This window comes from Notothenia rossii (genome assembly GCF_949606895.1).
Source record: "Notothenia rossii genome assembly, chromosome: 1".
Lineage (NCBI taxonomy): Eukaryota > Metazoa > Chordata > Actinopteri > Perciformes > Nototheniidae > Notothenia > Notothenia rossii.
In genome coordinates, this window is record NC_136912.1 from 69,019,627 (window position 1) to 69,034,992 (window position 15,366).

General features: G+C 41.9%; 2 protein-coding genes across 2 annotated transcripts; both read right to left on the reverse strand.

Annotated features, from left to right (window-relative positions):
- Positions 1 to 772: 772 nt before the first annotated feature.
- Positions 773 to 4,484, reverse strand: foxf2b (forkhead box F2b). The gene is made up of 2 exons (XM_079680659.1): positions 3,024 to 4,484; positions 773 to 1,392 (listed from the first exon to the last, which is right to left on the reverse strand). Exons 1-2 carry the CDS (start codon positions 3,994 to 3,996, stop codon positions 1,220 to 1,222), a joined length of 1,146 nt encoding a protein of 381 aa, XP_079536785.1. The 5' UTR covers positions 3,997 to 4,484; the 3' UTR covers positions 773 to 1,219.
- A 4,293-nt stretch (positions 4,485 to 8,777) lies between these two features.
- foxq1b (forkhead box Q1b) lies at positions 8,778 to 10,456 on the reverse strand. Its single transcript, XM_079670109.1, has one exon. It carries the CDS (start codon positions 10,271 to 10,273, stop codon positions 9,395 to 9,397), a length of 879 nt encoding a protein of 292 aa, XP_079526235.1. The 5' UTR covers positions 10,274 to 10,456; the 3' UTR covers positions 8,778 to 9,394.
- Positions 10,457 to 15,366: the final 4,910 nt, after the last annotated feature.

Below are 15,366 nucleotides of genomic sequence, written 5' to 3' on the forward strand. Positions count from 1 at the left end.
GAGTTACGTATATAAACAATCTGAATCTGAATACTTCTTCTGCCGCTTGCACATCCCCTTTATTGTCAGTTCCACACCAAAACAGGAACTATAAGAATAAGAGATATGTACATTTTAAATAATTCTGAATATGTACATTATCAATCTAGTGATAAAAGCTTATTTTTACTGAAAAATAAGCTTCAAAATAGCTATTTCTAAGGCAGTAATATGTGCAATGTTGCACATTATTTTAACATGCTTTGGGGACCTTGTTTTTAAATGTCAGTAATTTTACCGGATAATACTAATTCAAAACCTGAGAGGTGTGATAACTAATCTGAAAATTAAGTAAGTTAAAATTCTAATACCATGATATAAAATACTGCATAATTTGTAAATATAAATAAAGGCCTGCATTATCATTATCTGAGTACAGAAGTATTAACAGCAATATAGTATATATATACTATTTTATGCAGAATTACCTGCTATTTTTGATAGCATAATGATTTAATGATAGCTGCTCTACCATTGAAGCTTTCGTCATGCTTAAGATATTATAAATTATCTCAGATTTTAAACATTATTATGCAAATGATCTTCACTAATTAACTGCATAAAGCAGAAGAACGTGGAAATACTCTGTTGAAGTGCAAATATACAGCGAGGAAGCAATATTTAATATGGAATTAAAAGTGTGTGCCTTATGCAAGCTCAATTATGAGTTCCCTTAATGCAAAATATAAACACCTCCTCTACATGAATGTTCATGGAAAGACAATATAGCCTAAAATATATATCAGCTTTATTGAAACCTTTTACAGGACAGAAAGTTGGCAAAGGGTTATACAATAAGTGCAAGGCTTGTTTGCAGTTCATGTTAGCCTAAAGCGTCGTGTGTGTACTCTAATAGGATAGAACATAGTTACATAGAATATAAAGTTTGCACGTGGTACAAGAGCAAACACATTAAAAAAGTTTCTGAAGCTTCTTTTGAAGAAGAAAGCGCTTGTCGGGGTTCATATTGGCAGAGTGGTTTATCATTTTATTATTTTATTTTTAAAGGCCACTGTGGGTTTCTTCATTAATTTCCTTCAATTGCATAGTTTTCTCAAGTCCAACCAAGAAAGCTACTTTGGCTGCACGCAAAGTGTGAGTGCGGACGCCACGATACATCCTCCGTATGTCCAAAAAAATAAGAACAAATGGAGAAAAAAATGTCCTCTTGCAGGAGAGCTCACATCACGCAGGGCTTGATGTCCTGACAGACGCTTTGGGGGTGGTGGTGGTGGTGATGGTGGTAATAGGATCCTCCAGCAGAAGGGTGGAAGGAGGAGATGCCGTTAAAGTTTAACACAAAATCTTTCCTGTCGCACACAGAGGAGTGGCTCTGATAGCGCGGGATCCCCACTGCAGGCAGAGAGGAGCAAGTTAATACAGGTGAACACATTCATCATAAAGTCTTATGGAGCATCTTAAACCGAGTGCTGCATCAAATCACTGTGTGTGCGTGTGTGTGAGGCCAATGTGAAATATCTTCAAAATTAAAATGTACAAACGGTTAGAATAAACACAAATAACTTTATTGTGTGAGCTAACAAAGTAAATTGAGGATGCACAAGGCCTTATTTTATAGTAAAAATATTGTTTAAGCGATATTTATCCCTTCCTATAACAAGTTGGATAAACAGCTCCTAAATGGGTTAATTCTTAACATTTTAGAAGAAATAACTTAATTTGTGATGATATATTTCGGGGGAATTTGCCTTAAAGCGCCTCACCACTTTCCAATACATATGTATTTGAAAAGGCACCTCGTTTTTTATTGAGCGATTTTAAAATAATCTATTTAATGCTTTTATTTTTTTTATTTATAACAATGTACGAGTTTTTTTCCTCCCTGGAGAGCCCCTAACCTGCATGCTTATTTAAATCTGACTCAGTGACCGTCATTTTGTGTAAGTGAGCCTCTATTTCCAGAAAGAGAAAAAATAAATGGGAATGTCTGTGGCTTCAAGGTCATCAGGACTCCAGATGTGACTGTGTTTTTCAGGGGAAGACAGCAGGCTTTATCCTCCGGGCCACCGCTCTCTGGCCGTTTCACAGACATCACACATGCAGTGACCGAGCTGCTCTGCGCACTGCAACACATTTCTCCTCCTCAATTAGGACGCTGCGTAAAGTTGAACAAGGCCTTCCGTCTCTTCTTGTGGATACGCGCTGGGTGAAATCCTCCGCCAGTGTGGTCCGACCTGCTCAGTCTTTGTTTGGTTAACCTCTGGGACCCTTTCGGACTCCAGCATGGTCTGCTCGCCTCGGTGAAATCCCCAGACTTTAGTAAAGCCTCGGTGTGTTGTGTTAAAGCCAATGAGTGTGAACTGGGGAGGGGAATTAAGAACGTGCTCGCTAAATAGCTGTTTATCCTAATCTATTTATTAGGAAACATGCCCCGTGAACATTTATACAGATGTGAGTCAGAGAATCCCACACACTGTGGATTAAATATATAATTCAACATTTTCCATTAGAATATTAATGATTTATTGGCCTCAAATACATTTAGGAACTAAGGTTGTTATGGACCAATCATGGCTTTTTGGTTTTCATTATTCTTTACATTTTCAATGCATCTTTATTAGTAAATAAAATAAGTTTAACAATCGTTAAATGTGTCGGCCACATATGTTGGAAATTAACACTCATCCGAAAATACTTTAGCAGAAATTGCAATTTAACTAAATAAATCAAACTATTAGGAAGTGATTACATATGTATTTATATTGCACGAATATGTAAACTTCAATTAAATATGACTTTTCCTTTTAAATAAACACAAATTCCTTATGTAAGTATGAGTAGGCCTAATATTTATAAAGGAACTTATTTTGAATGTATTTTGAACTTCTTGCAAGCATTTACATTTCTCACAGGCCTCTGTTGCCAGATTATCCGGTCATTTAAAAAATAAAATATTTTTATTTTTTTAATGATCACCCCGAAACATATTATCTGCCGTATACTCATTAGTCAGTGTGCTGTACCTGATATGTCGCTGCTGTGGCTGTCCCTGCCGTTCTGGTGAAGGTAGCTCTGCTCCAGGGAGTAAGGCGACATGCCGGAGTGTAAACCGGACGATGCGGGGCTGTTGGAGCTGAGAGGCTGCTGTTTGATGTAGGGAGACCCGCCGGAGGACGCCCAGTGTGCGGAGGAATTGGCGTACGGGGAGTGTCCGTCCAGCGCGCTGGCCATGGCCGGAGAGGAAGGCACAGGGCTGCTGCTGCTGTCCTGTCCGTACTCTCCGTTAGACGGCACGGGACAGCTCGCCATGTACGTGGATCCGGGGCTGGGGGACATGTGGGGTACGTGGTGGCCGCTGCTCAGCCCGTCGTACCCCCCGGCCATTGAATTGCTCATCATGTCCAAGTTGTAGCCGTTGCTGTGACAGGCGAGAGAGGCGGATGGAGCTTGAAAGTCAAAACTCTGCGGGAGGATGGAGGTTCCGAAACCAATTCCGTTCATCATCCGATACATGGGCTTCAGAGCCTGACATTTTCTTCTGAAGCCTCGGGGTCTGCGTCGAAACGAGCCCTCCTCGAACATGAACTCGCTGCCTGGGTCGATGGTCCAGTAGTGGCCCTTCCCCGGCCTGCCTAGCCCTTTGGGCAGCTTGATGAAGCACTCGTTCAGGGACAGATTATGCCGCACCGAGTTCTTCCAGCCCTGATATGAGCCCCTGAAGAATGGGAAGCGAGCCTGCAGGAACTGGTAGATCTCACTGAGTGTCAGTCTCTTGGTGGGGGAGCTCTGTATTGCCATAACGATGAGAGCGATGTAGGAGTACGGCGGCTTCTCCGGTCGCCTTAAACCGGAGGCAGTCTTCTTTCCTTTAATGCTGGAAGAACTCTCTGTGGCGGCTTGTGGGCTCAGCATGTCCGGGTGCAGGACTCCGGACGCCGCGCTGGATCTCAGAGGAGGCGGAGGGTCCAGCTGCTGCTGAGGGGTCTCGGTCGTCATGTCAGCTCTGACGTGCGACTGGCGTATAGTAGAGCGAGGGAGGGAGAGAAGACGGGCCGTGAGATGTTTGAAAAGAGGAAAATATAACGAAATCCAGCGGTCAGTGTCCCTGCGTGAGAGCGTTACACCGCCAGTGGTCCTCAGAATCCCAGAGCAAAATGGAGTGAAATCTTTCTCCAGTTACGCACGACTCTCCCCCGTTACGCACGGTGCTCCCTTGACGCATGCAGAATGCACGCACTGACAGAGAGAGGAAGAGGAAGAGAGAGTGGGGGGAGCTGGTTATCCACTGGAGACTTGCTGTCCAGGGCTCGGAGCTCCACTGGGTGTCACAGTGGCGCTAAGTGGTGCTGTGTGGCGCGCCGGGTGGCCATCGAGCGCCTGAATAATCCCTCAAGTGGAGGAAACACGAAAACCCTTCGATTTATTGCGCGCAACGGTCCAGCCAAACAAAGCTCGACCACCTATCAGTTCATAAATCTTTCGTCCCTCTTCAAGTGCCCCCCCCCTTCTTCTTCTTATCCGCACTCTGCGACTGCAAAACTAACTGAAATCAGTGACGAATAGAACCACCCCCCTTCCACCCTCTAGCCAAATTTGGCCCAAGTCCACTTACCGTTCTCAGCAGCGTTAAAGCCCCCTCCTTCTCTACTCTCGTCTTCTTTCCTCCCCCTCCCACCCACTCCCTCTCAAAATTCGGACTACACGCAATTAAGCCATCTATCAAACCTCCCCCAGACATCCTAATCAACAGCGCCACACGCCAGACGTACAAGGTAAAAAACGAGCATGCCCCCCCCCCCCTTCACGTATGAAGTTGTGATTTCAGCCACAGATCATACATTTTCCTAACACGAATACACCAATATGTGCAGAAAAAGTCCAGCTTGCAATTGAAACCACGATGAGACAAAACATTCAATTGGGGCCTTGACACGCTATTGCGGCCGATGATTCCCAAACGCATCGCTGCGAAGCAATAAAAAAACGCACCCTCGTGTATTATTTGTATTATTTTGCTCATCATTTCCTCCCAAACGAGTCCAGAAGATAACAAAAACAAACTGTCGCGGTGCCGTGCTGGGACGAAGGAGTGTGAGAGATGGAGAGGTGGTGGTCTTTACCGTGCGTGTGTAAGCGGGGGGTTGCTCTGAGTAAATGACTTTGACATGAGTGGAAGCAGGCTTTTTCCATCAAGCCCGGCCCTGGATACCACACACAGCGCGCCAGTGTCAGCTTACCGCCCCGGGCCAGAGCCTGTCCCATGGGCCCCGCGTTCATTAGAGAGAGAAAAGCGAAATTAGGCGAGCGGGCGTCGACAGTTTCCTCCCCTATGGAGACATCACACACAGATTTGTCCAACATGATGGAGTTATATATCCCATAAAGGTAATATCAACATCCGTGCTGCTGCGACGGAGATCATTGAAAGAAGAAAAAGAAAAGTGGCTGTCGCAGAGCTTTTTGGATAGGTTGTGCATGCTTGTCTTTATATTGTTTAGGTTTAATTTAAGGTACATTTAATTGCGTCTTTTTTTGTCCTGCAGGCTCACGATGATAATGTTTGCACGAGATTAAACATTTACCATCAGTGGAGAAAAAAGGTCCACATTCCTAGGTTACGTCCTATGTCTGCACGTGATTGCGGAATCAATCTCTTTAAGTTTAGATATGGCCTGGAGAGTTTCCTAAACAATAAGCAGCAACAATGATAACCTTTTGCACTTTGCACAACAAAGGACGTGCGGATAAAATCATTTTCCTCTATGACACACAGCAGCTTAACGGCCCCAGAAATTTCCGGCGACATCAAAACTTATGACCCCCGCCGAGATCAGGATGCCTCTGCTTGCAGAGGGAATCTTTGTTCTGGGAGCGCTTTGAAGACGGCTGCTTTTACGCACGGAGATTATGAGTTCCTAATTTAGCTTATTGGAAATATCGAGTGACCATCGGCCTCCACGAGCGCTATTCAGAGGTATTATAGAGGAGGTTTGCCTTTGGAGTCCCGATTAGAGGCCTAAAGCCGACACAATACAGCCTTATGTTTGTTTTGATGTTTAGGCTGAAATATATTGTTTATCCCTCATTAAATATTAGATAGATTAGATTTTGTAGGAATGTTTGACGGGCAGTTTGACCTCAGGTAACCTGTTTTAGAACACTTTTGGGAATTGAATACAATTATACACTACATTTAAATGTATTACATTATCTAAATTAAATTCTAGGGATCCTCTATTTCTCATTAAAAAGAGAAAAATGTACTGATATTTAGAAGTTTCCCCCAAATAATATACAAAAACAAGTTTCATATAATAATAATTAGGCCTTTCTTAAATGCCCCATGATTTGTATCGTTTTTATACTATACAGGCCTGTAACACACATCATTAACAAAACAACAACAAACACCGAGTTCAGCTCTTTTTGAATGGTTATTTAATATTGTTTCGGCTTCTCCTGCGCTTCCTTTGGCGGGGCAGTGAGCTTTGGAGCTGCCTCTCCGGGACTGTGAGGTCAGGCGCGGTTCAGTCTGCCGGAGTGACACACTGTTTGGACTTCCTAACATTGTGCCTGCCTTTAAGCTTGGTTTCATAACACTGTGGGCCTTTTTCATACAAGCAGCCATACAGGCCTGAGTTTCTGCTCAGGCAGCGTAGTGTTAAGTTCGAGACAAGTTAAAAATTATAAATGCAGAGAAAGGCTGTTTATGAATGCGCGTCATGATCCAAGTTAATATTGGGATATTCCTGCAGACAGGTGTGCTGTTCCGGTGTTTCACCTGCAGGTTGCAGCATTGTCCCTTAAACAGGAGCAGCTCTCACCTGTCACCTGTCAGCATGCCGAGCACAACTTCCGGTTTAAAGCCTCATCATGCACGCGTGTAGCCATCAGGAGGGGCCCGAGACGCAGAGAACAGGCCTGAGCTGTGTCAGTGAGTGTTATCAGAACATAATGTTCAGATTACTGCTGATTAAAACATAGGCCTACAGGATATCTATATCAATTTATAAAAAATAATTGTTTATAATAATTTGATAAACTTATAAGTTTGGAAATGTGCAGATTCTTTTTGACTCAGCCCCCTGCATTAGAGGAACCCACAACTCCAACATTAAAATAAACATTTTACTGAAATTATGTAATTTAGTATAGGCCTAATGTATTCATGGGGAATATATATATATTTTTTGAATACTTAATAAATGTCGCTTTCTTTACATCTGAAAGAATATCTATTTTGTAATTTGTATCAGTCTTAGAGCAGGTTACTCTTTTTATTTTGTCTTTTTATGTTATATTTTATGGAGACGTGGCGCAGTGGACAAGTGCGTTGGTCTTCGGATCAGGGGGTCACAGGTTCAAACCCCACTGCAGTCAGCATGTCGTTGTGTCCCTGGGCAAGACACTTCACCCCAAATTGCTCCTGTGGGGATTGGCCACAGTATTGAGTATGTAAGTAGCTTTGGATAAAAGCGTCTAACAAGTGACATGTAATGTAATATTATTCTTGTTTAATTATTATTCTTGAAACATGAATATCATAAAGTATGCATAAATATTTTTTCAGGGACGCTTTTTTGGTTCGATGATATATGCCCAGAAAAATCTGAGGTAGTTAAATAAAAGAACAAAGATAAGGAATTATTGAAGTCAAAAAGTGCTCTCTTTTCTAAATATAGAGTTGAAAAAGTTTGTTTTTAATAGTTTTTTTTAAAGGACAGATGTCTTTTAGATTTAACAAAAACAATGTCTCGTCCCATGGAGCAGCTGGTGGGTCTGGGGTCAGTTTCAGGACCGTGGAGAGCAACAACTGCAGGACAGTGTGCGTAAAAAAACATAATATTGCGTGTGCATGAAAATCTGAACACAAGACCTGCTAAAAATATGATTAAAAATAATATTTATGTTTTGATGATTTAAAAGAAAATACCTTTTAAGTATTTTATTTTTGTCTTACATTTTACACGTTTTACTTTGCATCTCTTTGTCATTTTATGGGAGATACTGTTATGCATTGATCTCGACGTATACTGATTACATGCATCGACATTGTTAAAATATGTTTTAGTAAACAATGCGTAACCCATATTAAATCACATGACAGTATTACAAAAACGGCAGAAGTATTTTTCTCTATTTGCCTTTATTTTTGATTAGGTCATTTTTATATTTAACTATAAACACTTTTAAAACTGGGAACCCTTTTTGTGCCAGATAAAATAAACAGAGCCGTATAAAAACAAATCAATATTTTATTTATTTTATTATATAAGACTTTAGGTAAAAACGTTTCACTGCAACACTAATTTCTTGTTGGCTGTGGGCTTAACCACAATAAAACATACCATAATAATTCTAACAATAGTGTTTCTTATGTTAACTCTTCATTATATTTTTATCTGTGTTTGTTTGCTGCGATATCTGCCTTGATTTCAACATTTTAATATAATTAGCTTTTTATTCTCTAATTTTATTTTAATACAAATAATAAAATAAGCTGTTCAATTGCCAAAAACCAGTCCTGGAATCAAAGTAAAAGACAATATAATTGTTTTGTTTGATTTTTTGATTTTGACTTTGATGAGGATGATTCGGGAGGTAATTACCAATAGATTGTAACACCAATAATCCCGTTATTTTCTGCATTTTCAATTAACTCCACCGCAGGCCTTTCTCCTGTTGAACAGGTATAACCCCCCCGCCTTTCCCTCTGTACACGTGCCTCTGATCTTTCCCTTTCATCTCTGTAATGAAGAACTCATTGAACATCAGGGTCCCATTGTCTCACGTTTTTATTCATAAAAATAACCAGACATGCATGAATCATTAGGAAAAACATCAGGCATTTCCATGCGTTTCTAGTGCAGCCACGTGACTCTCATCGCAGCTCAGTCAATTTTTTTTTATATATATACAACAATATTTTACACAGCAGTTCATACAAAACATGAACCTATAAATAGATGAACAGTGGTACGTTTCACTATGGCGCTTGTTTGCCGTCATACAGTGGAAATGACCAAAGAACCATGGACACATGAAGACACACATCTTTAAACAACACACACACACACACACACACACACACACACACACACACACACACACACACACACACACACACACACACACACACACACACACACACACACACACACACACACACACACACACACACACACGCAGTGGAATGTCCTGCGATGATAGCAACTATTAGCCAGTCACCACAATCCGTTATATTAACAACATGTGTGTTTCCCTCACAGCAGAATGACTTACAGTACAGACACAGTTCTCAAACATTTAAACAGCTAAAGCACTGAAAGTTACGAGCGCCCACAAAGTGCACATCATGGATCAACACATAGAGTCTGACAGCAGTCCTCGTACTTTATGAGAGCAGGGAGTCTATTTGGAAACCTCGCGCCTTGTTGGGCATCTTGAGCGCGTGCACGCCGTGCAGAGCGGCCTCAGGTTGTGTGTGCTGGAGGTATGTGAGTGCATCCCTGCCGGGCTCCGTGCTGCTGTACGCCCCCTCTGACAGGTACTGTGCGGGGTAACTCAGAGTGTAAGGCAGTATGTGGGCCCCTGGAGACCAGTAGAACAGGGGGGCGTGGGTCTGTGCATCCACGTGGATGTCCTCCCTCCGTTTGAAGGGTGTGCTGAGGATGCTGTCGATGGCGAAGGAGCTGGAAAACTTGACCCCCACCCTCTCCTCCGGGAGGCGTGTGTCCTCGCTCAGGATGTCCGGGCTCTCCCGCTCCTTGCCGGACCTCTTGGCGATGCGCTTCCTCCTGCGGCGGAACACCCCGTCCGCGAAGGTGTACTCGCTATGCGGGTTGAGCATCCAGTAGTTGTCCTTGCCCCAGGGTCTAGAGGGGTCCCGCAGAACTTTGAGGAAGCAGTCGTTGAGGGACAAGTTGTGGCGCACCGAGTTCCTCCAGCCGGTGTAGCTGCCGCGGAAAAACGGGAACTTCTTCATCAGATAGTCGTTGATCTCCGCCAGGGTGAGGCGGCCGCTGCTGGACTCCCGTATGGCCATGGCGATGAGGGCGATGTAGGAGTAAGGTGGCTTGGGTCTGCGGGTGTAGGGCTTCCCCTTGCTGCCTTCCCCGCTCGGGGCGACAGGTGCCGGGCTGTTGGCCACGAAGTCCCCGTCCGACCCCAGCTCGTCCCCGGATAGAGGAGACGGGATCCCCCCCTCTGCGTCTAGGCACAACTCCAGCGGCTTCTGCGCGAAGTGGTGTGCAGAGAAAACTTCTAGTTTCATTTTCTCCTCCACAAAAAGCTGATTGTTACTCTTAAGTCTCCTCCGTAGAGTGTTCTGTGCTGAGCGGCAGAGCAGGTGTCCTGACAGCAGAGCAATGGCTCAGTGTGTTTGTGTTGTAGAGGCTTGTCTTTATCGCTGGAGGCACCCTGAGCCTCAGTCTGGAGCAGAATACAGATCTGTCTCCGGAGACACGATTGTCTTGCTATAATATAATGCCTCGGCAAGGGACGGCCCACAGGCGGGGTTTCCAGCCCCAATCCATTGAAGCGATTGAGTGATTTAGTGTATGTTTACAATTGGACGCTACCGTGCCACGCCAGGGAGGGAGGGAGTGGGGGAGGGAAGAGAGAGAGGGCAGGTATGAATAATAATTAAGTCTGAGATGCAACCAGCATCTATCTATCTATCTATCGATCGATCGATCGATCTACTTTCTTGTTGTCTGTCTGTCTGTCTGTCTTTCATTTCCTTTATTTTTTCCAAAAGTAGTTTATCACACAGATAATAAAGTACACTTATGTAGCCTACATCAACGTTTCATAACACAATAGCTCTTCTTAGTTCCCCTTCTCCTATTTGGATTTCATTCAATTCTTGAAAGTGTCAAAAAATAGTTTAAATGCCTTTTACCAGGTCCAGTTTATATATTTTAGATTGGTTTACTCGCTTCTTATTAAAACACTTAGATTTAAGGTTGTTTATTGGGGAATATTATCTTTTTTCACACAACAACAAAGCCTCTAGGGTGGGTTGAACATTCAGTAAATGAAAAATAAATAGTAAAAACACTGAATTAATATAAAAATGAAAGAACACTAAACGGAAAAATGTAGATTAATGTTATTGTTCACATCAACCTGCTGCTCACTGCACTGGTGGAACGGGGAAGTAATGCAGACGCACATCTGAAATAATAGAGATGGGTTTGGAGGAGTTCCAATGAATGATATGTAACTCTCGGGTTAAGTAACAGGGTTGAGGAGGGAATACAAAACAAAAATATATTGTTTAAGAGGTGATATAAAGTTCAGAGAACAACCACACCTGCATGCAAAGAAACACTAGACTAGAGCAAAAAAAAGCCAGAACAGGCAACTCATGGCTGAACTAGTGATGCAAATAAGCAGAGGGGGGGCAGTGTCTGTCTCTCAAAACATCTGGAAATATCTTACTTTGGGATGTAGAGGGGAATACTTCTAAAGAATATTACTTTTTGGGGCTTTTTATGTAGACAATTTTTCTGACATTATGGTTTAGAAAACACTATTGAGTGCTATTGATTAAAATGTATATTGTGAAGAAACAGTGGCATATCATAGCATAGTTTAAGGATAGGGTAACTGAGAGGCAGGGCCAGACCCAGATATTTTGTGTTCCTAGAATTGTCTTTTTGCAGTGCAGGCTGGTGGTTATTTTCCCATAAAGCCTGCAGTGTGATGACACCGCCCTTGATGTCCCCTTTGAGCTGTCGAGTACCAATTTACCACGAAATTTAAAATCACCATGAATGGAGAGAACATTCAGAGAGACTCACTATCTTTTAAATACATCTCAAAATGTCAAATACTGTATCTAGGTATTCATTAAATTAACATCAAAGTGCTTGTAAAGTATTAGGCAGATATAGAGCAGGTCATGGTAAAACAATCCCCAATAAAATCACACCATTTTATTTAATTTTCAGTTTTTCTGCATAGAAATGATTTGTTTGTGCCATGCTGACTCGTCTGCTTGCTTTCACTGATTACAGCCAATCACAGCGATTTCTTTCACTGATGGACTCTGCGGCCAATTAAACATGTTGAATCAGCTAAAATTAGAAACACTTTAGTAGTTAGCCAGCTAAAAGAAAAGGCAAATATTGAGCCAAAATGGTTATGAATAGACAGAGGAAAATGCAGGACCTTCAGTCTATTTGTTTTTAGAGCTTACGAAATGAAGGACAATACTGTTCTTATTACGATACTATTATTAATGGGAAATCATGTCATTCATGATGACAATATGCCCGCTGTATTTATAAATCGTGGTTTATTACAACTTTCCATGCTCGCTTCCTATGTTACACGACCGCTCCGAACAAAACAGCTTTCGCCGTTTAGTGACGTCACGCACGTCACGAGTAGAACACTTTTTGAATAATACACTATATGGCTGATGTCGGACTCTGGAGACAGAATCGAGTGACAGTGAGTCGTCAATAGACTCGGTGCACTTTCAAGAAGAGGAGGATTTTATTGAAGAGGATGCCGGTGTGGTGGAATCAGATCCTGCGGGCGAGTCTAACGTGGTGGAACCATAGCAGTTTGAGCCACAGTATTCAAGTACGGACGGGATTGAACTAGGGGGGTGATGATCCTGGATTTGGCGGAGATCCGGTGCGGCAACAGAACACAGACTGATATACATTTGACTTTAATTCATAGATTCTCAATAAATAGTTAATCAATAATAATACATCGTAATGTAGCAGGCAACAGAACAGAGACTGGTAGGCTATACATTTGACTATAATTCATAGAGATTCTCAATAAATAGTCAATAAATAATAATGACTCTGCTGAAAAAAACAGCTTAGATAAATTTAGCTGGTCAGGCTGTTGTAAATTGACCAGCCAGTAGATTCAGTTTCTGGAATTGTTGGCTGGAGAGGGGTTTTGGACACTTTAGCTGGCCAGGATGGCTGGTTCATCCATATATCACCAGTTTATGTTTAATAATAGTATTAAATATACCCTGCTCGGAGCTTACCAGGATTCCAGGTGACCAGCACACATTAAATACTGGTATGATTATTTAAACAAGAGAACATAAATATATTACAAAGATTCATTGTGTCATGTATTCTGGTATCTACCAAAAAATAAAGACATGTATGTTCATAACATTATTTTAATTTAATAAATAGCTAGTTAATATAATAAAATACACAGTAACAATACAATAATTATACAAATAACAACCAACCTGCAAATCAACCTACACATCAAAATAAATATATTATCTAAAACCGGTGCATTTGATTTAAAAATAAAAGTAAGACATAGAATTCAATATTTAAATGGTAACAAAAACAGTAACACTATATATGATAAGAAAAAGGCAACAAAGAAAGTGTTTTTGGTTTTTCCTTGTTCATGTCTATAATGTTTCCCGTTGTGTAGCGTCCAGCCTTTCCCAATCTGGACTGCACTTCTGTCTGCTGAAGCCACTTCTTGAAGCAAAGTGAAAGGCAATGTACAGATATAAGTACACTGTAAAAAGACAACTTGACATTTATGTTAACATTTGCATATTATCTCCTCCCTCTCTCTCTCTCTCTCTGGTGTTAGGTTCCAGTAGATTTCTACTATCCAATAAAACAGAAATTCCCCAAAAAATCATATTAAAAAAGTAAAAAACAATGACTTGCTTTTGGCATTGAAATGGCTTAGAATCTCACCATTTTCCTGGACGTCAGGAAGGCGTTCCGTTCAAGTCCGTAACCAGTCATAGGAGTTCAAATGCAACGCCTGAACGATGACAAGAGCAAGAGACTTACATTTTACAATTATATTTTTAATTCATACCAGAGCAGTGTGTACATAGGCCCTGTGCGACATGCAGAGAACAGATCAAATCCCCTGACAGACTCACACACTTTGGTGATTTCCTCATCTGATAATGTTTCATTTCTTTTAGCAGCAAACTAACATTACTCAAAGTATATGTCGGACCCAACTCATTTACAGTATGTTTTGCATCTCCTCAATAATGGTCTGTATAGTTGAGTAGAAAAAAACTGTCGATACAATTTCAGGTAGATTAACACACATTTGTAAGAAAAGTTTACAATGAAGCACAAAACCCCTCTTTGTATTAAGCAAGCTGCCGCTAACTTCATGCTCAACACAAAACCTTTAACGTGCATTACATTGACGATTTTAAACACAACTTAACTCTCTCTACTTGTAAGATAACTTACCCTTAAATAACTACATCACTTTTTTCAGTGGAAACACAAACTGCAGAAAACGTTAGCTGCTAACTGTTGTTAGCTAAGACAGCTAGCTCTTAAGGGAAGTAACATAGCCTCATGGCTAACTTAAGGTTAAAGAGCATCTTGCAGGTTTTTATTTTTTCTACATTTATGCTTAGACTTGCTTGAAAATTACAATTAAAAAAGTGAATGCAGGATTTGATATGTTTTACGAGACATAAGGGCAGGAATTCAGAGGGAAAGGAGCAATTTTGAGCTCTGCTCTTAAAAACGGCTTTTTTTTAAGGTCATACGTCAAACGCGTCATATTACATCACACAGGGGACACATCTCCGCTCTCTGACCGCGGGTATAGTAGAGTTGCGTTGAGTAGAGCGGTTGCGTTTTAAGGAATTGGTATTTTTCAGTAGTTTTACATTGTATTTCGCCATTTGTAATCATGGTGCAGTATTGTGTTTGTGCAGGTTGCACAAATACCAGCCTGTCAGGACATCGAGTCCACAGTAAAAAGGACCGGAGCTAGCGTTCGTTCCTGGGTGCGTTGTGCATCCACCTCCCTGCAGCACATACTCTCCACAACTTTATCAGGAAACCGTATTACTTCTCTCTCCCCCCCCCCTTCGCTGCTCTCTCTCTCTCCCCTCCGGTACACGGCACCGTAAGACATAGTGTGGAGTTGCATTAGGTAACGCTGTGGTGGTTGTACTGCTCCAGCCGTCTCCTTTGTGTTTGTTTGTTTCCCCCTGTTTGTGTTGTTTGTGTGTGCGTGGTGGCTGTCACTCCTGGCTCCCGGCTCAACCTCCACTCACCTGCTGCAATCAGCTGTGCACCCTCCCCGACTACACACCTGCTTTCCATCAAGCCATTTACAACGGCATATCAACGGAGGCTCCACAACCTTTCTCCGCCAGATCGTCAAGTATCAGCCGTATCTCGCGTCTCTCCTCCGGTACACAGCACCGTAGTGTGGAGTTGCATTAGTTAACGCGAGATACAGCTGATACTTGCGCATTAGTTTCTGTTATGGATCAGTATCAACAGTCCTGCCAGTAACGTTACTATATTATCAATGCTACTTTAGTTATAGCCTGATATATGATAGCTAACTTTACAA